Source organism: Pseudopipra pipra, chromosome Z (genome assembly GCF_036250125.1).
Source record: "Pseudopipra pipra isolate bDixPip1 chromosome Z, bDixPip1.hap1, whole genome shotgun sequence".
Classification (NCBI taxonomy): Eukaryota; Metazoa; Chordata; class Aves; order Passeriformes; family Pipridae; genus Pseudopipra; species Pseudopipra pipra.
In genome coordinates this window covers 42,610,233-42,636,948 of record NC_087581.1, presented here as the reverse complement: position 1 = coordinate 42,636,948, position 26,716 = coordinate 42,610,233, and the positions used below count along the sequence as shown (strand labels likewise).

Here is a 26,716-nt window from a genome sequence, read left to right as displayed (position 1 = left end):
CAGAGGTGTGGCCTACAGCCTGAGAAGCTCTCTGGTGATGTTAGAGCACAGGTAAGGCCTAGTTCGCTCCCAAAGCACTGGTGTGCCCAGGGGAAACTGTGTTTTTGGTTCTTGCATGTGCAGGACCCTTCTACCAGCTCATTTCTGGATCAGGATGGGCCCCACTGAACTACCCACAGGGAAACTGGGAGGAGTCACAGAAGCTGCCACTTTTCAAAGGTGATGGCTGTTCCTGATAATGCCAACTGGCTCAGCTTTCATTTCATCTTCCTAATGACTAATGCAGACAGATCAATTAGGAAGACTGCACACAAGAAACTGCAGCTCCTCAACCCTCCCCCAGATAATAATAAAAATATGCCCCCTCTTTTCTCCTCCCTTGAAGTCCCCAGGAGAGTATTAGCTGGTGCTGCAGGTGCAGCCGCCCTGCAGGGTGGTGAGAGCAATGAATAGTAAGGTTTTTAGCTCAAGCACACTAAGGCTGTTCAGCAGCCATTGGCTAATCCTCCGTTAATCAGATTATGTAAATTACTACTTCAGCATCCCCATCCCATCTCTTGTCCCCCTGCTCTCCAAGCTGGAAATAAAAGACACTCTAAAAAGAAACATTCAAATGGCAAAAAGGCAGCACTGCTGAAAAGGGGTGGGCAGAGGGTGCTGGGATGAGGAGCAGGGCTTTGTTTCCATGCAGACAGGCATTCTGCCTTGGCAAAGCCGTGGGAGACACCAGCAAACCAAAGGTCAGGAGTGGGTGCTGCCTGTGTATTAACAGTGTCTTGGTACCAGGCTGGGGAGGGCAGTGCTGGTGCATTCCTGGAGGCCAGAACTTTGCCCCAGAACTTTTGGTGTGCTAAAAGAGCATCCCTGACCTCCTTGAAGCACAGAGACCTCCTGCCTGTTACTTTGCATTCACGATGTGTTTTGAGTTCATTCATTCACAGTGTAAAACCCAGCACCTCAAACAAGGCATGGGTTGAGAGATGCTGTCAGCAGTCTGCACTCAGTCTCTGAGCACAGCAACTGAACTGAATGAAGGGACAGGTAACCAAAAATGGCCACTGAAGCTGTGTCTCTACAAAGCCTGGACTTGATTGCCCAAAACCTGCTCTTGTGCTTTATAGCATGCAAGGTGATCAAAACATCCTCTAGCTCTGGGTATGATATAGGCTCATGTCTTCTTGAAACATTGGCCAGGAGCACCAGCAATCACACCAGCATCTTCCTCAAGTGTAGCCAGTGCTCAGAACATGGCTTGTGGCACTTACTTGGTCTCTAAGGTTGTCATGTTTCCATCCAGGAAGGAGAGATGGTCCTTTTTTGTTACCAATAGGAGTAGAAAGCTGAAGAAGGTAAGAGAGGTCAGTTGAAACTAAAACAGAGGAGCTGAGAGCTTACTAATTCATTGTGTTCCCACTGAAAATGACCCAGAAAACCAAGCTGAGCTATGTTTGTGGTATGATAGTCCTGGGCGAATGCAATTTGTGATGAGGATGAAGTTGCCTCTCTCATGGCAGATACAACACACCGGAGATGAGATCATCTACTCCAAAGAGGGTTTTGCACTGGGCTTTTGGTACTCACAGAGGATGAAGAGAATTTGATCTCCATTTCTTCTCCACTGTTGAACACACATCCCTAATACTCATGTCTTGTTCACAAAGGCTAGGCAAAGCTCTCTGAAGGGCTACTCAAGGGCTGTTTAAAATTTGCATATTCAGGGTTCAGATCCTTCAGGTTTGATGGGTCCAGCAGGTCACAAGGCAGGTCTTGGTTTCATGAGCTCAGGTGGGGTGGGAACATGGAAGGACTTCATGAGTGTTAATGGAACTGCTTCCCTGTGCTGTGGTGGAGGCTGGGACACCAGCTCTGCAGGAATGATACTTGTGGTCCAAATGATTAGGAGCTTTTGCCTGACCTTGAAAAATTATTTTGAAAATGCAGGTGGTCAGATATGAATATTGCACAGTTCTCACCTGGAGGAATTTTGCCAAAAAATTTGTCTTCCATTCTCTAGGCTTCTGTTGGCTTTTGTAGAGCTAGTGGAAAGCAAAAGGATGTATAGCATCCTTTTGATTCCATCCATATGATGGAATACAGGCAAATTCAAAGAGTGATGGAGTGATTCCTGCATGCTGCAAATCAGCACTGTTCTACAGTAACTGATGAAATTTTGTCAGTTTGCACCAGCTGAGCATCTGAAAAACAGAGGCGGACTTGAAAAAAATGGAAACAAAGAAACTGAAAATGAAATTTGAAATTAATTGTACCATCTCTCCACCATCAAGTCAGCAATAAGGGTATACATTCATAACTCTGCAAAAAAATAGGATGGAATAATTTTAAAAGCGAAGTAAGAAAGCTACCTCTAAGAGTCAGAATAGTGAGCAGGTCTGGGTTTTTCTATATGAGATGGACTCTTTTATTACATTAAGCTCCTGAGAGGCTGAGTTTATTGAAGTTTCCCTTTGCACACATATGCACCACTGTTCCTGCAAGAGGAGCACCAAATAGGGGACCTTTCCTTTGAGGATTTCAACCTCAACCACTCCCATTCAGTAAGAGGTATTTGGGAGATCCAGAGCAAATTCCCTTCTTCCTTGCAAGAGTTCACCTCAAAGAGGAAACCATGTAGTTCCAAAGATTTGCACATGAAGAAAGAGGACTTGCCAGTCTGGGAAAAATCCTAGAGGTTCCCAGGACATCAAATACACATGGCTCAGGGTTGTGGGGCTTGCCTGAAGTCATATTGGAAAATAAACCTCTCAGTCCCTACTTTTTATCGTTAGTTGAAAGTCTGTTGTAGAAGGTGCAAATACATCTATGGCAATGACCCTTCAGGGCTTAAAGTCTGGTCAGAAAGGTCTTCTTATATTCAGCTCCACATTTCTTTGAATCTCTGGTTTGAGTGATGCTTATGTGGTGGCCTTACTGCCATGTGCAACCTGAGCTCCATGTTGTGTGCCACTGAGTGGGAGCTGCTGATTCTCTGAGGTGTCTGGCTTGTTTTTTTTTTTATTTTAGGTGATTTCCAAAGAACTTCCAATGTCTAGGTACGTATGTGTCAAGAGGAAACTGATCTGCTTGCCTCTCCTCTTGCTCCTGGTGGAAAGCTTTAGAGGTACATTAAGTTTTTAGTCTCTTTATTCTGTGGCTAAACATTTTCTTCAAGGCCATCAGCAAGTTTCAACATTAAAGAGGATGATTTTGGTTCCTGGAATTAAGCTAAAGAGTGTGGCCAGAATTTAAAGCACCCCCTGATGTGTTTTGTTAACACTAATAAGAGATTCAAAATGCTACAAAAACTTCACATGATGAAAGTTTAATATTTCAGCAGTCTGCATGCAGCTGCTATTCTGAACCTCAAGCAGCCTCCTCCAGTTCCATATATTCAAAATCTATTAATCTAGATTATGATTTTAAAGGGCAGGAGCCCAGATGTGTATAATTGTTTCTTACTGTTCCCATATGTAGAGCATGGCTCTGAACCCAGTGATAACATGGCTGAGTGTTTGCAGCCTCTTGCTGTCCTTTTCCAGCCCATCACTTCATGTGTGCTGCTTTCATCAGGCTGAAAATGGTCACTTCAAAAGCAGAAAAAATTATTTGAATCCAGGCCTATCTTTTGAAATCTCTGCTGAGATTTAGGTGGGATTCTCTGTGAATATCCTGCTCACCTGTAATAAGAGTTTAGCTGGAGAAAGACAGTTTGAGTTCTGTCCCAGTGTGAGACATAAGCATTTTTGTTTCCATCTGACCATCACTCTCTCTTGGAGAGGCTTCTGTTGGCCCTGGAAGTGGTGTAGCAGGATAAAGCCTTTTGCTTCTCCTTGCATACCACACCTATGCCAGAAACAGCTCTTCTTCCTTTTAGGAAGAGAAATAACAAGTGTTATGGCCCCTAGGATGTTTCAGGGGCTGGAATTTAAATGCTGGCATGCTGAATTTCAGAAATGGACATGAGAAACACAGTTTTGAGGGCACTCACACTCTTCAGTCACCCACGTGTTCTTGGCTTCTTCAAAGTGTCCAACTCTTGCATGTTCCACTTTACAACGTGCAAATGCTGTTGCATAAGACACTGCAGGCAATGTGCTGCTTCATCCAGATCAGTTACTGGTGCCTGGGGTGCTGAGGCAAAAGCAGGTGACCTAGCTGAAGTGGTATTGGGTGGCCGCTGAAAACCAGATATGCTGCAGGTAGGGAACTGCCTCAGACTCCAGGAAAACTCTCAGGATGTATCCCAGCAGAAATTTTTGTGACAAAAAGCATGCCTAGGGTGCAATGCTGCTTTCATGACTCTTGTTCCTGTCTGAGCTATAATGTCCTGGCAACTATGGGTTAGTCTAGGGAAAAGTAATCCCAGGACTGCAGGCATGTACTGGTAGTGTGTTGCCCCTGCTAATGTGTCACTGCCAGGTTTGGAGAGAAAGCCGAATGGGATTGGTGTGGTTCATCAGTGCCAAGTAATCACAGTTCAATAGCAAGCTTAATAAAGAGATAGTGAAGTAGACTGTCACATATGACCCCTTCAGAGCATTCTGACAGGGTGGAAAACACCCTTAAAGCTGGTTTTAAAAGACAGCAACAGCCTCAAATGGGCTGCCACAGAGGAATTCGGGAGGACTAACCCCCTCATTCAGCAGAAGGGAAATGAGGAGACTGTGGTGTCACCACAAATGTGGCAGTGGCTTCTCTGAGGGGGCTGGGGTATCCCTTCTTCACCTCGTGTTTCCCCAGGGACACAGGTTTCTCACCATGAGCCTGCCTCTGGAGAGAGCACGCATCTGACAGCAACAGGAGCAGGATTCAGCTCTCCTGTCAGCTCTCCTGATAGCAACAGGAGCAGGATTCAGCTCATCCACTGCATGGATACATAAGTGAGAATCAATAGCAGTCCATTCAGCTCCTCTCCCTGCAAGGAAAGACATTTTCCTTACTGTATATTTTACAGTGCTCTGTCTGGCCAGGTTCTGAAAGCCTGAGGCAGTGAGGTATCCAAGCACTTAGGAGTCAAGAGCTTCAGCACCCTCCTCTTTCTGGACTTGCAAGCCCCCTTCCCTGCTGGCTGGAGCATCTCAGGGCAAATTTTGGGTGCATAATGAGCTGGAAGAAGTAACAGAGAGGAGGGGCACTCTCCAGCTCTCCAATATAAATTACATGGAAATCAGACTTCTGTAAGGCCAAAGGCCCCTCTGGAATAGGGCCTTTAGTTAACATAACACTTGTGCTAAATGAAGCGGTTGACATAGCTTTCAGGCTGTAGTGCCACTGTTAATTTACCGTGTGAAAGGGCTGAACCTTCAGTCGAGCTCTGCAGGGAACGACTTGCCCCGGTGGGGACCGAGGCTCATTCTCTCCCGAGAGCAACCGCATCATTCCACTGCTGGCTCATTAATATTTATAGGGGCAATCCTGTTAACTGAAACACTCTCAGGGCTTTTAAAAACCCAGTAGGTGAGCACTGCCGAGCCATCCTGCTGTTCGCGGTGAGCTGGTCTGGGTAAGAGCTGAGCTTTCCTGGGACTTGGCAGAGGGAAGCGGTGAAGTGTGTTTTAAGCTGCCTTATCTTTGGGTAGACGTTTTCCCGCCCCATGAAAGGGGGGTGATGAGCTGGGGCTTCCCCTTCCCCATCTCTTTTTCCCCTTTAACATCCTGTTGCTCCAGGGTGTAAGGAGGTATCTTGCTCTTGTTCTCTGTGTTTACTTCTATGCCCACTCAAAGCAAACTCCCAGCACCTAACGGAGAAGTGGATGGAGGTGCAGATGGGATTGTCCAGGTCCCAAAGGCTCTGTATGTTTGTAACAAGGCCATGCCCTTGCTGGCTTGTGCCTATGGCAATTTTGTGACTATTTTTATAGAAACAAAGACTGGTTTGGGTGGGAAGGGAACCTTTAAAGGCTATCTAGTTCAACCACCCTGGGGTGAGCAGGGCCATCTTCAATTCGACTACTTAGCTCCGTGCCCCACCCAACGTAACTTTGAATGTTGCCAGGGATGGGGCATCTACCACTTCTCTGGGCAACATGTTACCCAGGGGAAGGGTGAGGCTGGATGGACCAGCCTCTGTCTTGGACACAGACATCTACTGGAGGGACTAGCCTCTGTCTTGGACACAGATATCGGGGCTTCAGCCATGGGGATGGTGTTAGTCTGCAGTTTTTAGTTTTCTCAGTCAGATGTTAGCTTGCTTGTCTGTTGCCCTTGAGCAGAGAGGAAGCTTTGGGGACACCTCAGCAGTGGAGGAAGAAGCCTGTGTTTCACCAACCCTGCCTCTTAGCCACAGGGACATGGAATGGACTCATCTTTGATGTAAAAGCATTAATTAAACCTACATTTAGTGCACTGCCTGGAACCTGAAGGGAAGGCAGGCAGACCTGTGAATTCACACCTGTGGTCTCGTTGTCACACAGACTGAGGCAGAGGGGCAGTGCAGGGCTTGAGGCAGGACTGGGACAGCAGCAGCTGTAGTTGTCCTCCTGGCTGCGGAAGGTGCATGACTCCGAGTGAAAGGGAGCTTCCACCAAGGAAGTCAGGGCAGGATCGACTTGCCTGCATGTGGTCACCCCCACAACTGCACCTCACATCCCGTCAGAGCAGAGCGGGAACCCCCTGATTGGGAATGTAATAAAAACACCAGCCTGTTCCTCAGTAGGGAGTCATGTTCAAGATGGCTTTTGAAAGAGCACTGCACCTCTGTCTTCGGAAATATTTACAAGCTCAGAGTTGGTTAAATAAGAAAAAATTTAAAAAATCCCCCCAAAGAGAAGAGGGAAAAAAAGAGAAAAGTTAGATTATAGCTAAAGCTGCTTCCACCTTTTCCTGCAAAGTTCACCTGATCTAGCCAGTGTCACTGGCCTAAGAGACTAAGGCTGGTAAGGATGGTCTCAGCTACAGCCCCATACCAGCCCCAGAAAGGGGCAGAGGGTGTGTGGTGAGAAGAGAAAAGGCAAGACAGAGAATCTCCTGGGAGATGCAAAACAAGCTCCCTGGATTGCCGGGACTAGTGGTGACACGCGCCAGACAAAGGACTTGCTACTCTATAAATGAGGCAGCCGGGACCAGTGCAACGCTGACTCAAGCAGGAGCAAGCTCCGTGGCCAGGCACTGGAAAAGCAGTCGAGAAAGAAAGATAGGAAGCGTCTGACTTGGCTGTCTGTTCATCCACTGACCAGGTTTCCAAGGCATAAGTCGGTGTGACGAGAAAAGTAAGTGATACTGGCCTCTTCTCTTTACTGCCTCCCCTTCTTTGGGCTTACTTTGCAACTGTCTTAGGAATGTCAAAGTTTCCTCTCAGACCAGGGAATATCCTTAAAGAAAGGAATTTCTGCAACAGTCCTTTGCCATTCACCGGATTTTCATTTCTTGTCCTGACACCTCCGGTTCTTGTAATCAAAAAATGTAAGAATAAGGCACTTGTTCTGACAAACAGCCACTTACAGGTGGCTGAACTTAATCAAGTGGAGAAATAGTCTGTGCCTGGACTTTTCCAATTCTTAGTATCCACAAAGATTCAGCGAATCAGACCTCACCAGAAGAAAATATTGATTGGTTTTACTGCTTTTGAAAGAAATGGTGATGATTAGATGTGCAGGAAACTAATGTGATTTTAAAATCACTGTTCTTACTATTCCTATATTTTCTTACATTGTACACTGTAGGCAAAAGCACTTATAGTACTGCAAAGAGCTGTAAATCAGAGTTAATGCACTGGTGCAAAATAATTAGACAAAGCACCATAGACTCCCTGAGTTTAGAACTAAAATTTCACAGAATTCTCCTATGGTGTTTGATATTTAAAACAAATTACTTGCAAAAGTACAGATAATAATGTATTGATTGGTCTTATGCTACATGCTTATTCACTAGACTGTGGAAATTCACTAGCAGTGTCAACAGGTAATGGTGTAAAGAAACAGTTTCAAATTTCCAATCCCTACATATTTAAAAATATTCCCATATTTTACTGGTCATCTGTTTACAGCTGATGTGTCTGTAAAATACACAGACATTTGAATTTTCCTTTGATCAATAGTTCACTCAGGAGGAAAAGCTTAGCAATTTTATTAATTTCACTTCTACTGCTAAATATTAGTAACTCTCAGATTTGTAAAAAGACTTTTGAAACTGCCAGTCTAAAAGATGTTTATATTTCCAGGGGTAGCCGCCTGCATAAAACTTCATTTGCCTGAGAAAGTTAATAAACAGTAAAACACACCTTTCCCCCCCCCCCCCCCCCGAAGTAGCTGTCTGTATCCTTCCTGATTTCCTTATAACACTACAGGACAGTATTTCATTTTCAGAATCTTTATCCACTAACCAAACAAAAAAACACCAAACAAATAAACAAAAAAAAAAATCCAAGCTCAACCAACCAGCCAACCAAAAAAAACCCAACCTCCTTAAAATAAATACAGCTTGTTTTTACTACCTGTTTACATAAATCATTAAAGTAGTTGTGAAATGAGCAGATGATTCAAAAAAAAATTCTCATAGAGCCATCATGCCAGGTAGGAAGCTTGGGGGCTGAATGCAGGTGGTTGAGACTAAAGGGATGATCTTTGTGCTGCTGTTTCTATCAAGTGTAGCCCCACAGAGGTTACTGGGATGATGTTTAGGGGAAAAAGGATTGTGGTCCTTGTCTTGCAGTGATTTATATCTCACTTTTGGAAGCTATATGTTCCCATGGTTGCTGCATTTGTCTGTGCTTATGTGACCTCTAGTCTTAAGCAGTGCAGACATTTGGGTGGTCAGAAGTCTAGTTTCAGCTTTGGCAGAAAGACAGGGCACTGCATGCTGCTGATTCTCTCAGACCTTCAGTCCTGCTTTGGCTGAAGTCACAGAGAGATTTGCCACCAGCCTGGATAAAATGCAAAAGGAAATGTTGCTTTGTAATAAAAGATCTGTCTTCTCCCCGACGCAAACGTCCCTTACAGCCCTGGATTTTCCCCTCTCTGCTCCTGACAACTCCTCTAACAGCATGAGCTGCTGCAAACTGGTCTTTGCCGAGCTGTAAGACATGCAGCATCTGGTTCCCCCTCCTCCCTTACATCCTCCTTCCAGGAATGAGAACCTGGACTTCCCTACATATGCAGGGAAGATAAATGGATGTGCTCCTGCCTTTCACAGCTGCGTTACTGCCTTGCAGTGGCAGGTGCAGAGAGAGGTGTGCAGGGATGAGTGATGATGCAGCGAGGTGGGAGAAATATCTGTGTGGAAATATCTGGTCTAGAAAAAAAGAAAAAGAGTCCTAAAGAACTCCTGGAAGAGAACCAAACTGTTTTTATTCTCTGTGTTTACCCTGAAGCACAGGGAGAGTGTCTGTGTGTAGTATTTGGGTGGTTAATTTTGGCAGAGAATGTTTTTAAAGGAAACCCCCTGGAACTGCCATTCAGACCATGACACAATAGGGCCTCACTGGGGAAGGGAACATCAGCACTTTTCCAAGGCTCTCAGATTATCTTGAACAGAAAATAACACAAGTGCAAGTTTAGCAAACAAAGGCTAAACCTCCTAGCAGAGTGCTCCTTTCCCAGCTTATCAAGCTGTCATGCCCAAGCCAATGCACTAGACTTCCACTCAGTAAAAGCTGTTGCAGCCCATGAGTGGGTTCTTTGTTTTGTGCAGAGCTGTGGTATAATTTACCTTTCTTTCTGTAAAGGACCATACAGAGCATTGACCAAAAGGGAGCCACACAAAAAAGAACAACAACAAACCCCCCCCACTTCTATGTGCAGAGTAAACCTTTCCTTGAGTTATATCTTCATCACTATTGCTAACTTCTTGGCCACATATCTTGTGCTCTCCCAAATGCCTGCTGGGTGCAGTCCATTGTTCTACAGATCTTCCTTTCCCAAGGCAGGCTTAGAGGATAGGATGCCACAGTGTGCAGGCTGTGAAGTCTGCAGACTTAGGCTGATTTCTCAGAAATCAGTGAGCTCTTCTCCTCTGCTGAAGACCTGCACCCTCCAGTTGCAGGAGGGCAACTGGATTACAAAGCTGAACAACCCTGGGGACAGCACGAGGTCAGGCAAAAGACCTGCCTTTTGAAACTGATATCACATGCAGCACAGTAACCCCAAACATGAGGGCTGACTTAATCTTGAGACCTTCACACACCTGTTTTTGAAGACTGCAGTGATTTCCTTCTTCTAAAGGTTCAGTGAGAGCACAGTGTGGCCGTGAGAGTTTCTGTAAATGCTGCCCTTAGACAGGAGGGCTCCCAGAAGCACAGACTTACAGACTCCAAAAAAGGTAAATCACTGTGTCAGCATGGACTGGTTTTTATAGAGCTTTTGCTGCTCTGCTGCACTTTGTACCATGGCATGATTGTCAGGTAACACTCCCAACAGAGGCATGAGGCAGCAAAAGGAGACCTTTTTTACTCCTGAAGTGGCTTCTCTTCCCATATCTTATTTGAAATAAAATAAAGTTTCTACTAGTATTAGGAATTGCACCAGGAGAGCTGAGAGAGGCTCTTCTCCTTCATCACACAAAGACAGCACCTGCCAGCGCCAAGCAAGAATGGGCCACTGTGTACTGGTATCTGCTCTAACACGCTCCAAAATGCCTTACACAAACCTTGCAGAAGAGGCAAACTATTTATAAGCAGGAAAACTAATTACAAGCAGGAAGGACAAGGAGGTGCATGGGAGTAAAAAAAAAAAAAAAAGAAAGGAATTTGCCTGAGGCAAGGGAACCAGAGAAACGTGGACAGAAGTTCAACTCCCTGATTGCCAGCCCAGTGTTCACTCTTGGCGCTGTGATCTCTCTCTGTGTCCTTGTCCATTAGTGCACCTGTGGGGTTTCAGGTGGGAGGCACTTCAGGGAGGGTACAGTGCCAAGATACAGGAAGGCAGCAATGGAGAGAGTGAGCTGAGGAAAGCTGGGAAGGGGGAGCCTGTACCTGGAGGTGTGCTGCTCCTCTTGGAATCCATCAAGCTGGGGTGCATTGTCCCCTCTCCTCTTCCTTCCCCTCCCAACCCAAAGAAAGTCCTTGCAGTCCAAGTGACCACCCAGCAAACAGAGCATGGTTAAGCTGCAAAGAATGAGCTTATTCTCCTAGGGAACTGGAAAAAAAATAAAGTCACATATTAGGGATAGGCAATGTTCTGCCTTGTGACACCCATGCTCAGTCTTGCCCTCTGCATGAAGCTGAGTTCCATGCTCGGAGGCTTTCATGAAACTGAAAAGGGAAACTGAGCTCCCTCTTTCTCCTCTTGTACACATCACACGGATGCAAAGTGGAAAAAAAGCACAGTGGCAAGGGGTGATAGGTGGGGAATCCTTGCTCCCTGAGGCAGATCAGGCTCACCAGCACCTGCCTGATACTGGAAACAGACACCATCTGCTCCTCTGTTGCCATTTACTTAAGGGCTGAGGGGACTTTACAAAATCCAATGCAATGTGTTAAATAACCAATTTTAGCAGGCACTGGGTTTCCCCTGAGGAGTAATGGTGTGGCACTGCAGGTTTACTAGAAGCACTCCAATCCTTGCTGGCAGCTGGCATCTGCTGTCTGATTAAGATTTGCAGAAGCAGGTCTCCAGTGGCCAGCTTCAACAGGAATTTAACTTCACCGAGGTCAAAAGTATAACTTGAGGGAGGAACTTTCTTGTCCAAGATCTTTAGTTAATAGCATCCTGCTAATTATGACTGAGTGCTGGGCTCCTGGTGAGTCCCCTGCCAGCTCTCAGACAATTAACCGCTGGCTCGGGGCCGTTTGCTGGGGAATGTCTAGCAGAGATGTGCTTTGTGCCTGAGCTGCTCTGCTGCTGCCTGAATTGCCTGAAAGGCTTTCGCGTTAGAAAGGCTGTGAGAACTGCTACTTCGGGAGAGATCTTCATCTTTCTGTGGTTTAGTCTTTTGTCTGGCGACACTCGCGGCTGCATTAAACACAGCCAGCATTCCGCCCACAAACCATTTTTATATTTTTCAAATGGGTAGGCAGCGGGTGGAAAGAGCTTCATTTATCTGTTTGGTGGGTGGTGGCTTGTTTTCCCTTTGTTTTTTCTCCTTCTGGTTGGTGGAGCAGATTCACTGCTTGGCTGGAATTGTTCCTTTGCACAATTCTCTTTACACACTGCAGATGTGGATCTCAGCTCATGAAGCTGCACTTACCTACTACTTCTGGATGTGTCTTCTTGATCTGAGTTAAATCCTGCCCTCAGTGCAAAATTTTGTCCTTCAAAGTAATTCCCCCAGTGGAAACGGTGTAAACTTCCAGATTTACATTCCTAAAAGCAGGATTAATCCTCTTGAATTTAAGCTGCTGCCTTCCTGGGTTTTTAATTGTCAGCTAAACGTGGGGCTGTTCTTCTGTGGTTAGAGAAGGTGAGAATAAAGTACAGAATCCAAGCCTGCAAGTTAATGCAATAAATCTGTCCATTAAATGTACAAACAGCTGATTTCTGCACAGAATTAAAACGGACCGGGGGGATTGTCTCAGTTTGGGGAGACAGAAATTTTGCCAGGAGGGCGGGGCATGGGAAAAAAAAAACAAGCTCCTCCCTCTGAGCAATTACAACTTCGAAATCGAGTCGAAAGGTGTGGAAAAGAAAAATACCAGCTCTTTACTAAAGAACAGATATATACCTCTAGGTAACACAACAAAAACGCCCAGGCCACAGCCCCGACACCCGACGCCCGCCGAGCGCAGGTACAACAACACCAGCAGGGGGCGCTGCCGCCTCGGGAGGCGGGGCTGCGGTGCCCTCTCTCGGCCAGCAGGGGGCGCCGCTGGGCTCCGGGGGGGGGTGGGGGGCTGCGGCTGCTCCCGATGTCCGTGAGGGGGAATGCCGGGCTCTGGTGGCCGCGTGTCCCAAAGGCGGGGGAAGGAGCCAAGTGGGTCCAAGGCACGGAAGGGAGGGAACGGAAGGGGTGGCTTCTCATGTGGACTCACGGTGGCAAAGGGTGGCTCTGGCTGTGGATTCCCTTCCTCGTGAAAGAGGAGGGGAAGGGCGGCCCTTCCCCCCAAAGGCTCCTCCGCACTGGCTTTTTCGATGAATTTGAGGCAAAATCCGGGCAGTGGGGCAGAACAGAGTGTGAGGACTCAGATGCGAAACGTGACCTCTATCGGGGGCCTAGGAGAAACCAGCCACCCGGGCGAGAAGATGAACTCTGAGCCCTCCTCACCACACGCACACACCCCCCGAGGTCTCGGAGGGGAAAAGTCGAGCTGAACCCCTTCAGCCCCACCCCGAGCGCCTCTCAAAAAAGCCAAAAAAGGCAAAACAACTCCCAAAAAACCGACCGCCTCCTTGACAGAAGCTGCCATCCCCTCCTTTCCCTCTCTCTCTCCGGTCTCCCCCGAGTCATTAGCCTGGAATGTACGGCTATTCAACCAGCCCTTTTGTGTGCGTGGCTCATTCTGGCCATCTCCTCCCCCCCCTCCCCCGCTCAACCCAACACCTTTCTTTCACAGTGATAAAGGGAAAAAATTCAAAGCAGAGTGTTTTTTCTTTAAAACAAGATAATCTATGACAGGGATGTAAGCTGCACACAGCCATTGGATGGTGTTTTACATAGTGCATCAGAGAAAGCTAGAGAATACGTTGCTCAGATGCGCAAAATTACCAGAGACCTGAAACTGCAAGTAATATGACATCGACAGACAAGCTTGGTGGGGAGGGTTGGAAAGAAGGAAGGAACAGAAGGAAGAGAATGAGACAAAAGAAATGGAAATCAGATCCCGTGTCAGTTACTGGCTGTATTTTAACTGGAAGGTGCTGTGGTTACAGAGAACTCAAAGGATGCGTAGGTGACCGATAGAGAAAAGAAGCTGTGCTGAAACATTACAGTTACTGCAGGACTGGACCAGGATAATTTTTCTCCTTGTTTCTAGCTGAAACTCCAAGCATAACAACAGGAAACCCACGCCAGTGAAGGTAAAAAGGAGAGGAATTTGAGGAGGAGAGATGTATGGAGGTGGATTACAGCTGAAACAAAGTTGCCCATAAAGCTATTAGTGCAAGAGGAGGCACTAGGAGGGGGAAGGAGCTGTTGTTTGCCGATCTTGAGTAAATGTCAGAAACAAAAACACACGTTTTTGAAGTGCAAAGCAGGAGCTGATCTCACAAAGGCATCTGTTTGCTGACAAGGCTTGTAACCACAAGCGTAGTATTGTCCTTTCCAGAGGCAAGAGAAGAGAGACAAAGACACCATGGCGTGAAGTAGTAGGCTGCGTTTATTTTTTCACCGATAGTTCCACCAACAGGACAAGATGGCATGGTCACAGCACCAGGGCTGGATGTTCACCTGCTTTCCTGGAGAGCTGTGCTGGGGACTGTGTGCAGCAGGAGAAAGAGGAGGAGTAGACATTCTGTTCTGTTGGTATTTATAATTGAGATGTAATCAGGTATCCAGCAAACGCTGACCCACATACCAGAATTACATTGCAGAGACCAAAAGGCGTGGCAAAATGCAATCCAGAAACCCAAATAACTTTCCCTATGTTATAAAAAATAGCTGCCTTTGAACACAGATAAATATGTCTTAAAAAAAAAAAAAAAAAAAAAAAAAAAAAACCCAAACAACAACACAAACACCAAAACAGAAGAAAGAGAGAGAAGCAGGTGGCACTCTGAATTTCACATAAATCCGAGCAGCTGTTTGGAAGAATAAATCTGTGAAGGCAAAAGTTTTGCCTTGGGCAGCCAACACATTGCATTACAGAGGAGCACTGGAAGACAGTGTTTAAAATCTGTACCACTGATGTGGCAATGTTCTTGCCACAAAGGTACATCTAGCATGTTTCAGGAGCGTGCAAAGCACCAAGCAAATTTGTTCCCGCAGCCCAAACCAAAAGCGATACTTGGAGTAGGAGAACGATATTTAAAAAAAAAAATAAAGAGAGAGAGAGGGAGAGATACAATCCCCATTTGGATCAAGCAATGGGTCTTAATGTAAGTCTAAAAAACATAAGAAAAACTCTCAGCAACCTGAAATATGAGGGTTTATTTTTTAAATGAGCCTCTCCTGAAGCAAGGACATTTTGCTGAGACAATTTTCTCATCCCCTAAAGGCATGGCAGTAATTTCAGACTTCTACCAAAATAGAAATGTGTCAGCAGTATAAAGGCCTTGGCTGAGAGGAGCCTGTGAGGCTGGGATGGTGTGAGCCATATACAGAGTACAAGGGTGTGCCTGTGCTGGCACCATCTCTGACTGGAGATCTCTGACCACAGCTGCGACATGATTTATAGTGCTGCAAATGTGATTCCCTGGCAGTGGATAATCAGTGCTGGACTGGAACTTGAAGGAGCTGGGCAGGAACTCCCTTGCCTTGGCTCCCTCACAGGGCATCCCAATTAACCTGAGTCACATTTGTGTTTTTCTCTGTTCACTGGGACTATTGCTCTGTATATTGGTGAACCCCAAGTGCCTTGCATGATGTGAGGCTGCTTCAAATGGAAACGGGATCGCAGCTGGGCTGTCATTCTGCAATTACCTCTTCCCAGGGGTGAAGGGTGCTATTCCCTCTGCTCCCCACTCCCCCATGGGACTGCTATAAGGAGTTTGCCAATGAGTATAAAAAGCTGGTGTTTTCACATGCATAAGAGGGTAAGTGGAAACATTTGTCCTTTAGTCTCTTGGCTGTGGATAGTTTTTCCCTGCTCCAACTGTCTGTGTGCCATTGGCACAAAGAGCTACTTCAGAAATGGAGGAGTGAGTGTCTCCTCCAGGGTTGTGGGAGAGAAGGGAAGGCACTTTTCACTGGTGGTGGGAGAAGAGTTAGGGCAACCCAAAGATCTTTTGAGCATCTTTCTGGTAAAAGGCATTTAAAATCCTTGTGCACCTCTTGCTCAGTACTGCTCTGTTGCCAGGTCTGCTCTGGTGACTGGGTTCCCTTTGCTTGGCTCTGTGGGGCAGGGTGGGCAGGTAACATCTAGGCAGACATTTTGGGTGGAATGCCAGTGTGTTTTCTAGGAATCACACTTTTCCTCATGCACTCATGGCACTTGTGGCTTAGTCTTGGCATCTCAGGGGCTAATGCAGAATCCTGAATGAATCAGACCTGAAGAGTCTCTGCCACCAGCCATGAGCAGCCAGTGTGGGCTGGGCAGGGAACCAGGCTGTTGTTTCCCTGGAGAAGGCTCTTGAAATAACCACAGTCACACATGCCTGCAGTGTTGGCTATCTGCTCATTGAAGGCCCACAACGAAGGTCCACCTGGCTTAGTTTCAGTCACCAAGCCTGGGCCGGCTGGGAGCAGACCCCAGGAAGTTGTGAAAAGAGGCTGGGAAAGCATGGATGTGTTCTGCACTGGGTCTACCTGCTTTTCCTCATCAAAAGCATCAGTGTGGCTCTCATGGAGCCTGATGGGATCACAAATGGATTGGTTGTTGGGAATTCTGTTGCAGGAAAACTCTCAAGAGCCTGGAGAAGCTGGGCTTGTAGAAGCACCAAATGGTTGTATGAGGAAATTAAACTCCTTTAATTCCTTTAGGAAGTTTTTACTGGCATCTGGTTGAAGCTGCAACGCTTATAATCATGGCTGTAAATGGGGACATGATTTCAGTGATTAGGGCAAATCTGGGCAGGACACGTGGGACAAGGGCATCAACCACAGAGGGCAAAAATTAGAAGCCTAGAACCACCACTGCGGGGTTGCCACTGGCCCAGAGGCTACAGAGCCCCCAGAGTAGCAGCCTAATAGCCAGGGTTATCTAGAATTCACTCACCATCTCCTTTGCTTTGCAGCACCTTAAGCATGACAAGGAAGATCTTCACCAACACCAGGGAGAGGTGGAGGCAGCAAAATGTCAACAGCGCCTTTGCCAAACTGCGGAAACTCATTCCCACCCACCCACCAGACAAAAAACTGAGCAAGAATGAGACCCTCCGTTTAGCCATGAGATACATCAACTTCCTTGTCAAGGTCCTGGGGGAGCCAGGCCTGCAGCAGACAGCAGTGGCAGCTCGGAGCAGCATCCTGGGGTTCTTCCAGCAAGCCCCACACTTGCAAAGCATGGAGGAGCTGACACTAATTGAAAACTGTGGTGTCTCCTGTCCTGGCATGAGCAGCAATATAGTAGAGTGTTGGTCAGAGACATCATCTCCCTAGCAAGCAATGAGATGTGCAGTCTTGGTGTTAGTCTCGATAGTCCTCTCCTTTTGCTCCTCTATGTATTGTGAATATTTATTCATATTTATTACTATTTTATTTGGTATGCATTTTTATTTAATAGGAAAGGAAATCCTTGGTAATCCAAAAACCTGGAGGTCCAGAGGGAGAACTTGCAGTCCCTGGGAAATTGGAAGGACTCACCGCTGTCTCACTGAGTCCTCTCCAAGACAGAGGAGCCTTCTACCCAGATCTCCTCCATAAATCAGGCCGTAGAAACTCATTCAGTGCTTCTGACACGGAAAGAGATTATTCTCCCATGCTAATTCAAGGAAACACTACTGAGATGAAGAATGATGACTGCACCACAAAATTTGTCCAAGACAGACATCTGGCCTTGGTAGTGAAAGATTTTGAGAGATGTGATATTTGACACAGTCCTCCACCAGTTGTTCCAGGGGCTAATTGCAGTCACTCTTGAGCTTATGAATCTTATTTCCAGCTTGATTCTTTTTTTTGAGAATGCAAGTCTTAGTCCTTGAACCTGGCTACATCTTTCTCCGTCAGACTGGAGGGATCCCTAGAGTCAGAGCAAAATGTATTAAATAAAATTAAATGTTAGGTTAAAGCAAAGTGCCAATTTAAACTTAAAGAAGACAGTCGTAGATGAGTTTCAGTGGGTTCAGTAGGCAGTGTATACCTCCTTTGTAGCAGTGCCAGTGTGCATGTGAAGGATGATAGTCAGCTATGCTCCAGATGCCTTAAAATCCCATCAAAAAGAGGCTGGTGGATAAATGTCTTTGCATACCCAGCTGACTGCCTTTAAACTCCTTGATTTCACCTGCTGTAGCTGAGGTAGCTATAGCTACAGCTATGGCTGTAGCTGGATACTATCCCAAATGGGCTGATGGAGCAAGGACAAAGAAATTGGTGTAAATGGTTTTCATTTCATTCAGCAAGTAATTTCCCTATAGGGAGAAACCCCAGCCATCATGCTCGTTGGTGTTTGGATGATAAGCAGGTTGAAAGAGGTTTCGTGAAAGTGGTTTCATGTTGTTACCTAAAAAAAAATTTAATTTCCTGACGAGTTATAACCTGTGCCATAAAAGGTCTGGGCTGCTCGTGTGAGGTACAGAGCAGCCCAGAACAGCAGAAAAAATGACACAGGCTTGAAGTAGAGTGCCTTCCTGGTCAGATCCCGCTGACAAGTCCTTTGGATTTCCATGTGGACCAAGGTACATGTCAAGGCTTAGAAAAGACAATTGTTCAGGACTGGTGAAGAAATGGAGCTTCCTTAGGCCAAGGCACGTCCCTGGGCTGTTTCTGTTTGTTCATGAGACAATGAGGTGCCTTCAGAAAGCAGAGATAGGGTTTGTGCACGTAATATGTACAGCCCTTCTGCATGAGGGGATTTGGCACCTGAAGCTGAGCTGCCTTTCAAAGCCTCACCAAGCACCAGATGTGCCAAAGAAGCCAGGGCTGGCTCCTGCTACGGGTATATTGGGCTGTCCTGAGAATTGACAAAGACCAAGGACACAGCCCACCCCGTCCAGGACTGGTGTTGGAAGGCACAGGCATGCCAGTGGACAGAGTTTGACCAAAAAGAAAAGGAAAAAACAAAAAACTGAAAGGGTTTCTGTTGATTTGATTTTGGTTTTGAACACTGCTAATAGTCAGTTTGCTTGTCCCTGTGTTTGTGAGCTGTCAGGACTGCACTGGAGGGCAGCTGAGTGAAAAGGCACTGAGAGTACATCCTTCATGTGGCTTGTTTCTCGCCACCTCTGCCCACTTTAATGGGATTAAAGGGAGCCACAGCCTCCTGTGCACAGCAGCACCTCAAAGGTAATGAGCCAAGTCCTCCTCCCAGCTTTCTGCTGGCTCACTGGAGTTACAGTAGAACAGATTAGTCCACGTAAATCAGGGCACTTATTGGCGAGGTGTGGTGGTACTCTTTGGTCTATCAGTCATTTGCTGTCTCAGGAAACACACAGTCACCAAGGCAAGGCAAAACATCTTGTGAGAAGCTGTCATCCAGAGGAAGGGAAAGAAAACCTGGCAGTTTTGTAATGTAACACACTTGTTGTATTTTCTGTGCTAAAAAAAACTTCCCTTCTTGGTATTGCTTTGGTTCATATCAGTGCTTTCTTTGATCTCCTTTCAATTTAGAAGCTCCCTGCTCTCACACTCAGCAAGTATCTCACTAATCTATCTACCAAAGACTTTTTTTTTTGGTCGTTTCTTCTTTGTGTTTTGGGGATTTATCTGTATGATCATGAACACATACAGTGTAACTGATACCATTCTGTGCTATATGATGTTATTTAACTTCTAATATATTCCAAATAAATTATTTAATTAACTAATCTTTGTCTTTTCTAAATTTCTCTAAACTTTCGTTTTACATTTCCATGCCACTCGCTAGAAGACCCCAAAAGCATTAAAATGTGATTTCCAGTAGAGGATGTTTGTACTGTCTCTTATGCAAGAGTCTTGGTGGTAGAAATGACATTATCAGACAACGAAGAATGACAAGAATTCTTTGTTTATTACTATTTCCTACCCTTTTTGGTTGAATTACATTTCAATCTACATGCTAAGAAGATTTTGAAAAAGACAGATAACTAAAATTTCATCGTGCAACACTGTTATTTATGTCCTCCAAATATTCACAATTCAAAAGATTATAATCAACTCCATTTTAAAAAGCATTCATTTTAAAAAGAATTAATTTGTACTCTGAGTCTATTGTTATCTGACTTGTTCAGACAGGCACAACCTACAGATTCAAACAGGAGTCCAGGTTCAGATATAAAAATTAATTCAAATTTGATGGCAGTTTAGGATGTAAAGCTGTTCTTTCTGGATAACATCTGGTGGGAACAACCTAATTCCCAGCTGAATATGAGGCTGGGAGAGGAAGAGGAACACTAAGATGGCAGATGCAGAAGTTGTAAAGAAGAGATGGGAAATCACTGGGACACAGGGCCAGTTTCATGACTGATTGAAATCCCTGACAATCTTCTGTGATACACCAAAAGAGGGATTTCTGTACAAAATGTGCCTCAGAAAGGTATCTTCTCAAGGGATTATGTATAAAAGTCATAAAATCAGCAAATGTGAAGTTCAAAATGTATTTATATGTGATATGCAGTATGTATTTATACTAAGCAAGACAATGCCACTTTAGAGAGGAACCTCTGCTTACAGTAGATAATGCCAAATAAGTTTGTATGCTGGCGATCATGTGGCAATACCTCCTCTGGAAGTGGGCATGGCATAGCCGTGTTAACACAGTGCTGTGAAATAATGGAACTGTGCTGTGGAGATGTACCAAGTCATTTGGAGATGATTGAAAAATGTCTCATATATGTTTCTGCAGTGGCAAAACCTTAGTATAAATGACAAAAATGTCCCTAGTGTTAAGGATCCTACTGTCCCCTAGTTGTAACTAACAGTGCTAAATAGAGCTCTGTGAATAGCACTGTTTTACCCTTTGTAATTTTTTTTTTTTTTTTGGTGGAATACGGCTGTCAATATTTCAAGGAAGACCAGGTAAAGTGGTATTTTCTAGAAGTATCTTTGGTATCTCCTGGTAACAAAAGAAGTGATGCAAAGTTAAAAGAGTCATGGCCCCCTCCAACCCATGGTACTCCTGCAGAGCCGTATGTGAGATGTCCTCCCATGAGTTTGTGATGCAGAAATCTCAATGCGACATTCCTGTACTTGGAATTTCTAACAGGATCAGTGACAGAATACAGCTTCACAGTTAAAATTAGGAGGATTACTTCCTCCAGAGACCGGGCACTAAGAGACAAGTTCTGCCACTCTTCAGCTACCCCAGAGCCCAAGAGAACTGATGGCAGGAGAGGTACAATGTCATTGTGCACTGCCCCTAAAAGTAACCCATGCATCGCCAGGAACAAGAGTGCAGGGTGTTGTCCATCATGTCCACTTCCTCAGTATTCCATTTGTGGCTATGGAATGTAACTGAATTTGGATATTTGGGCTGAGTAAGGAAAGGAATAGGTTGCAACTGTATCTTGCAAGGATGCTGTAGTCTTGTGCATGAATCCTAGTGATGGCCAGCCCGTGGTTAGAGGAAGGGCAGGTCTGCAGACAGGGCTTTGGCCTGAGATTCAGTGGATTCAGATCCCTGCTGATGTGAATACACTGTGCCTAGCACTGGACAAGGCACGGTATGATTCTAGATTGGCATGGTGCCTTATTTCTGGGGTATTGCCCATGCTGAGGAAGACTTTGTGGTGAGGCATGTGCTCAGCAGCATTGTTTGTTGTACCTAGTCTAAATCAGGGAGGAGGAGGGTATAGTGAACATCACAGAGGGAGACTCACAGGATATGCCAAATTAAATGGCAAAACAGGTTGTTTTAGGACACTAAGATCCATCCTAGTGTCTTGATCCAAGCATGAGGTGAAAGGACTCATGTTTAGAGGCGTATGATTCGTGAATTATTTAGTAATTTATCTTCCAGTATTTAACCAATTCCCACACATTTCTTTCCTGCTGGGGAACGATATGCAGTGACCATGGCTAAAGTAGTATGAGCAAGGCAGATCTGACTTTTGTTCTTTGAAGGCTGCACGATGAAAGGAGATGGAGAGAATGAGCGACTTAACTACTGACCTGTGGAGCAGAGGTCACTTGGGAGCCAGTTTTAAATCTAAAGGTCATCAACAGAGTGACAGAGTCTAAATCCATCACTTTTCAAGGGTGTAATTGTATTTTTAATACAGCAGGTGCTGAGAGAGTCAGAGCGAGAAGGTGGGAGGAAGCAGCTCAGAAAAGTACTTGGGTCACAGAAGGTAGAGATTGATTGCCCTGTGCCTGGTCGATGGTGGTTGACTATATTCACTGTTGTTCTGTCTGTAAGCCATAGGTAGCATTTTCATTGCACTCTGAGTTGGTCTAGCTCTTCTCTATAAGGAACAGAGTCTCATCCCATTGTATTTTCTCACTCAACCCCCTTTCCATGTGTGCAAAACAAACATACATCCCATCCCTCCGCAGTTTGTTTTGCCACCACAGATTGCAAACCCAACAGAGCGCAACAGAGGACATCATGATAAGACTCTTTTGGAGAAGAGGTGCCTCAGGCATTGAGAGCCAAGAAAGAGAGGCAAAGAGCAGCCAAAATTTCCATAGGTGCCTCTGCCCTGCTGAGTATCAACATCACAGCACAGAAGTGTCTCAGGGTGAAGGGCAGGAAGAAAGTGAGACTCCTGTGGATCTCAGGATGGACAGCACTAGGTCTCAGGCAAAGTCTGCAACTTTTTTGCTGTCAAGCAATGCAGAGATATCCACAAACACAGGGCAGGAGAGGTTTCTCATGCACCCACCTTTCTGTCCCATTGCAGATGGCTGGGGGCACTCTATCTCAGAGCTGGGCAAGGTCCCTCACTTTCTTTGTAATTACCTACACTACACCTTGAAAGACAGACTCTTAGGTAAGCCTAAAACCTTCATGAGAAGCTAAAGGATGACAGCCAAGTCTCCAGGGAGGCGTTCTGCTTCCAATCCTCTTGTTGTTGTTGAATGTAGACACTGGTTAGCATTGATTTTCTTTGGGTGACTGTGTTTGGCAAACCCTGGTAGACAGCAGTGCTCAGTCCTAGAGCTGAGAAAGGGTAACAGCAGCCAGTACTAACCATGCCTTCAGATCCCAGCAGAATTACTGTGCTCTGTTACACAGATGTACAACCAACCAAGATGTAACCTATAGATTCTCGCAGCTCAAGACTTCACAGTACTAAATTCCAGCTTTAAAAAGCTTTAGATTTACTGGAAAGACCTGAACCCTCAAGAGGAAACTGTAATGCCTAAAAGCACCTTGAGTGGAGGACGTTAGACCTAGTTAACCACAGAAGCTCAGGCCATCTGAGTGTGACCTGAGATGTGTTACTGCCTGGAAGTTAAAAGGTGTTTCAGAAGGAGGAATCTGGTCCTGCTAAGATGCTCTGCATTGATCTCTGTGGGACTGAATGGCAACAAGTCAGTTGTTAGTTGAGAGTTCCCGACAGAGCGAGTGAGCTTGGCCAGGTTGAACTTGCCAGGAGCACTTGGTGCCTGCTTGGGTGGGAAACATTCCCATCACTTGAAAGGGAACTGAAATAACTCAATGCTGAAGGGAGCTGCCCACTCTGGTGCTTTCTCCTGAGGTATGCTGCTAACATTTTTTCCTGAATTTCCAGGCACAGAAGAGTGGCCAGCTGCTGCCTGGCGAACATGCCCAGCCACTGTGTTTGGCACAGGACAGCTCAATCTCAAAGGCCACATTTCTGCACAGACATGTGGAATACAAATGAGTGCTTCCCAGCTCTCAGGTTTAGAAGTGAGGGGAGAAAGTCATGGCAGGTAACTTTTTACCTGTCAATATTGAACTGAATAGCTGGGCAGATTACAAAACACACACATATATATATGTTTGTCTTTCTGCCTCTCTCTCTCTCCCTCTCTCTAATCTATTGGTTTATGTCACCCTTATCATGTCCTTGGAATCCACCCTGAAGTTCACTTAAGGTCTCATGCAAACAGAAAACCACAAATTTTGCCTTTCAAATTCAAAATTACTCTTCTTTCAGGCCAAGGAAAAATAGATGAAAAGAATGAAAACAAGACAAATTGTCAGTGAGAGCATGTAGGATGGATTAACAGTGTCTGACACACCTGGATGGACACTACACTTGTAGGGGGAAAGACTTCTTCTATATTACCTCTATATATATCAGCTGCAGAAAATAGAATGACACCCCCTTGTTTCTGTTACATTTAACAAATAAGTTGAACTGCCAGTTAGGTAATTCTGAAAACCCTGACACAGTGGATCCTATTAATTTTAAACATTTCCCAGAAGTATAGACTGCTGAACCAATACAGACATACACTGGTTATATGTTTCTGATTATCAAATATGTTTTCTATTTCCTTTAACATTATAGCTGTAAGCTGCTTATTCCTGAAGTCACAGAAATGAAAATGCTGCTAAAATAAGAGTAAAAAAAAAAGTTTCTTTGCCATTTATCACAACTTCATCAGTTAAATATTTCCAGCAGCCCTCTGTTGTGATGCTATTAAAATAAATCGAACCAAAGACAATACTACTTGAAAACTGTAGGTTCAAGTTAGCCAGGAGTTTGTCATAAATACTGCCTCAAAACTTGACTTACTGTGACATTTATGTTTCCTTTATTCCTGACTCTCTGAAGTACTGGAAAAGTCTAAGGCTGAGGCTGTCAGTAAGATTCTTGATCTCGAGGGCTCAACTTAAAATATTTTAGGGTTGCCATGACTGCATTTCGGGGTGGTTTTTTTTTGTAATCTCTGCACATGCATGCTTTTAAGATACATCAGAAAGATGAGGGTGACTGGTCAGATAATTCAGCTGGAAGAATCAGTAGTGTGGAAGCAGCCTGAAGATATTTTTAAAAACAGGCACCTTCAAGTAATTTAATTGCATGTTCCTGAATACACAAGCATATAAAGCCACTAGCTGCTTTTAAAACCTGTGTCTGTGGATTTGTGTCTTGTGTCTTCTGGGAGCATTCTTCTCCCAGCAAGGGCAGAAAGGAGAGAATTAGGGCAGGCACTAAGGCAATCAAGCAGATTGTTTACTACTCTTAGCAAGGCAAGACCACTGCAGGAAATGCCCAGGAAAAAAAAAAAAAAAACAACAAACAAACCTTGCCCTCCTCTGCCCCTAGCCAGTTTTTTTTTTCCTATACCATGTTGCTTATCAGTCTCCTGCAGACTCTAAAACTCTTACCTCGATAAAACAGATTACCAAACTGATCTCCTCTCCATGATGAATAGAAATCAAACAATGTTTTCCTCTATCAGTAAACCATACATCCCCAGCCCAGATAAACTAATAGAAACTCAATTCTCCTTTCCCTTCCCTTCCCTTCCCTTCCCTTCCCTTCCCTTCCCTTCCCTTCCCTTCCCTTCCCTTCCCTTCCCTTCCCTTCCCTTCCCTTCCCTTCCCTTCCCTTCCCTTCCCTTCCCTTCCCTTCCCTTCCCTTCCCTTCCCTTCCCTTCCCTTCCCTTCCCTTCCCTTCCCTTCCCAAACCTTCCCTTCCCAAACCTTCCCTTCCCAAACCTTCCCTTCCCAAACCTTCCCTTCCCTTCCCAAACCTTCCCTTCCCAAACCTTCCCTTCCCAAACCTTCCCTTCCCTTCCCAAACCTTCCCTTCCCAAACCTTCCCTTCCCAAACCTTCCCTTCCCAAACCTTCCCTTCCCAAACCTTCCCAAACCTTCCCTTCCCAAACCTTCCCAAACCTTCCCTTCCCAAACCTTCCCAAACCTTCCCTTCCCAAACCTTCCCTTCCCAAACCTTCCCTTCCCAAACCTTCCCTTCCCTTCCCAAACCTTCCTTCCCTTCCCAAACCTTCCCTTCCCTTCCCAAACCTTCCTTCCCTTCCCAAACCTTCCTTCCCTTCCCAAACCTTTCTGTAGCACTAAACCTGCATTATATGGGAAAACTGTTGTTTAAACATGTCTTAAAATGGCTTTTTGTGGTCTCTTTGCAAACACATGCTTCTTCTTCCCAACACCCCCCACGACAACAGGAATGTCCAGAGGAGATATCCTGAGGAGTTCTCATTGGCCCCTTTTAACCCCTTCCTATTGGTTGTTAACCCCTTCCTGGAACCTGTAATTGGTTACTCTGTGAATCCTCCTAACCCTATAAATGTAACCCCCCAGCAATAAACTCTCTCTTGCCTCCTCTCCACACCCAGTGTGCTGTCTCTGTGCCTGCCATGAGACCACGTGGGTAGGGGGAGGGAAGAGCACCTCTCCCCTCCAGGCTCAGGAGCTGAAGAAACCCCTGGAGCTGGAGTTCCCTTTCCCTATCCACCTCAAGCCGTTGGAAATGGTTCCTCAGATGGAAATGGAACTAGAACTGGGCCGCCCCACACCATGGGGGGAAAGGGATCCAGACCTTCCCAAACCTTCCCAAACCTTCCCTTCCCAAACCTTTCCTTCCCAAACCTTTCCTTCCCAAACCTTTCCTTACCTTCACAAACCTTTCCTTCCCAAACCTTTCCTTCCCAAACCTTTCCTTTCCTTCCCAAACCTTTCCTTCCCTTCACAAACCTTTCCTTCCCAAACCTTCCCTTCCCTAACGTTCCTTTCCCTTCCCAAACCTTCTCTCTCTCTCCCTCCCTCTCCCTTACCCTCCCCCCAATTAATTCCTATGCTTTAATACCATCTAAGAGTCCTTAGTGAGAAGAGGATCTGCTTGCTATGCAGGTGCATGTTTTCAGCACCACAGCACAGCAGCAATACCACCCGCTCTGCCCTCCTCAGGGCTTCTCTTTCTGAGCCACTTTTTCTTTTCTTCCTTTTCAACTCGGTGCTGAACAACCCCATGCAGTTAATCTGATTATGCTAATTTGTACTTCATGAACCCAAAGACTGTGAGGGGATCTGCAGAGGCTGAGCTGAGCCGGGGATGAGGGTGGTGAGGACAGGAGAGAGGTTTGGGAGGGGGGAGCACAGACAATGGGTTCAAGTCAGTTAACAAAACAAACCGTCGGTATTGTCAAACAAAGCACACTCCGAGTAACCCCTTGCTGCTCTTGACAATTTAGAGTGTCCCAAACTGGCCTGCGCTACTGAGCAGAAAAGGGAACATGG

General features: G+C 45.6%; 1 protein-coding gene across 2 annotated transcripts; it reads left to right on the top strand.

The window, feature by feature from the left end:
- The first annotated feature begins 6,860 nt into the window (after positions 1 to 6,860).
- Positions 6,861 to 19,424, top strand: TAL2 (TAL bHLH transcription factor 2). 2 transcript variants are annotated; one of them, XM_064641021.1, is made up of 2 exons: positions 6,861 to 7,205; positions 16,698 to 19,424. In XM_064641021.1, exon 2 carries the CDS (start codon positions 16,708 to 16,710, stop codon positions 17,059 to 17,061), a length of 354 nt encoding a protein of 117 aa, XP_064497091.1. In that variant the 5' UTR covers positions 6,861 to 7,205; positions 16,698 to 16,707; the 3' UTR covers positions 17,062 to 19,424. The 2 variants fall into 2 exon arrangements, with proteins under 2 accessions (XP_064497091.1, XP_064497090.1); XM_064641020.1 differs by lacking the exon at positions 6,861 to 7,205 and adding an exon at positions 12,946 to 15,557.
- Positions 19,425 to 26,716: the final 7,292 nt, after the last annotated feature.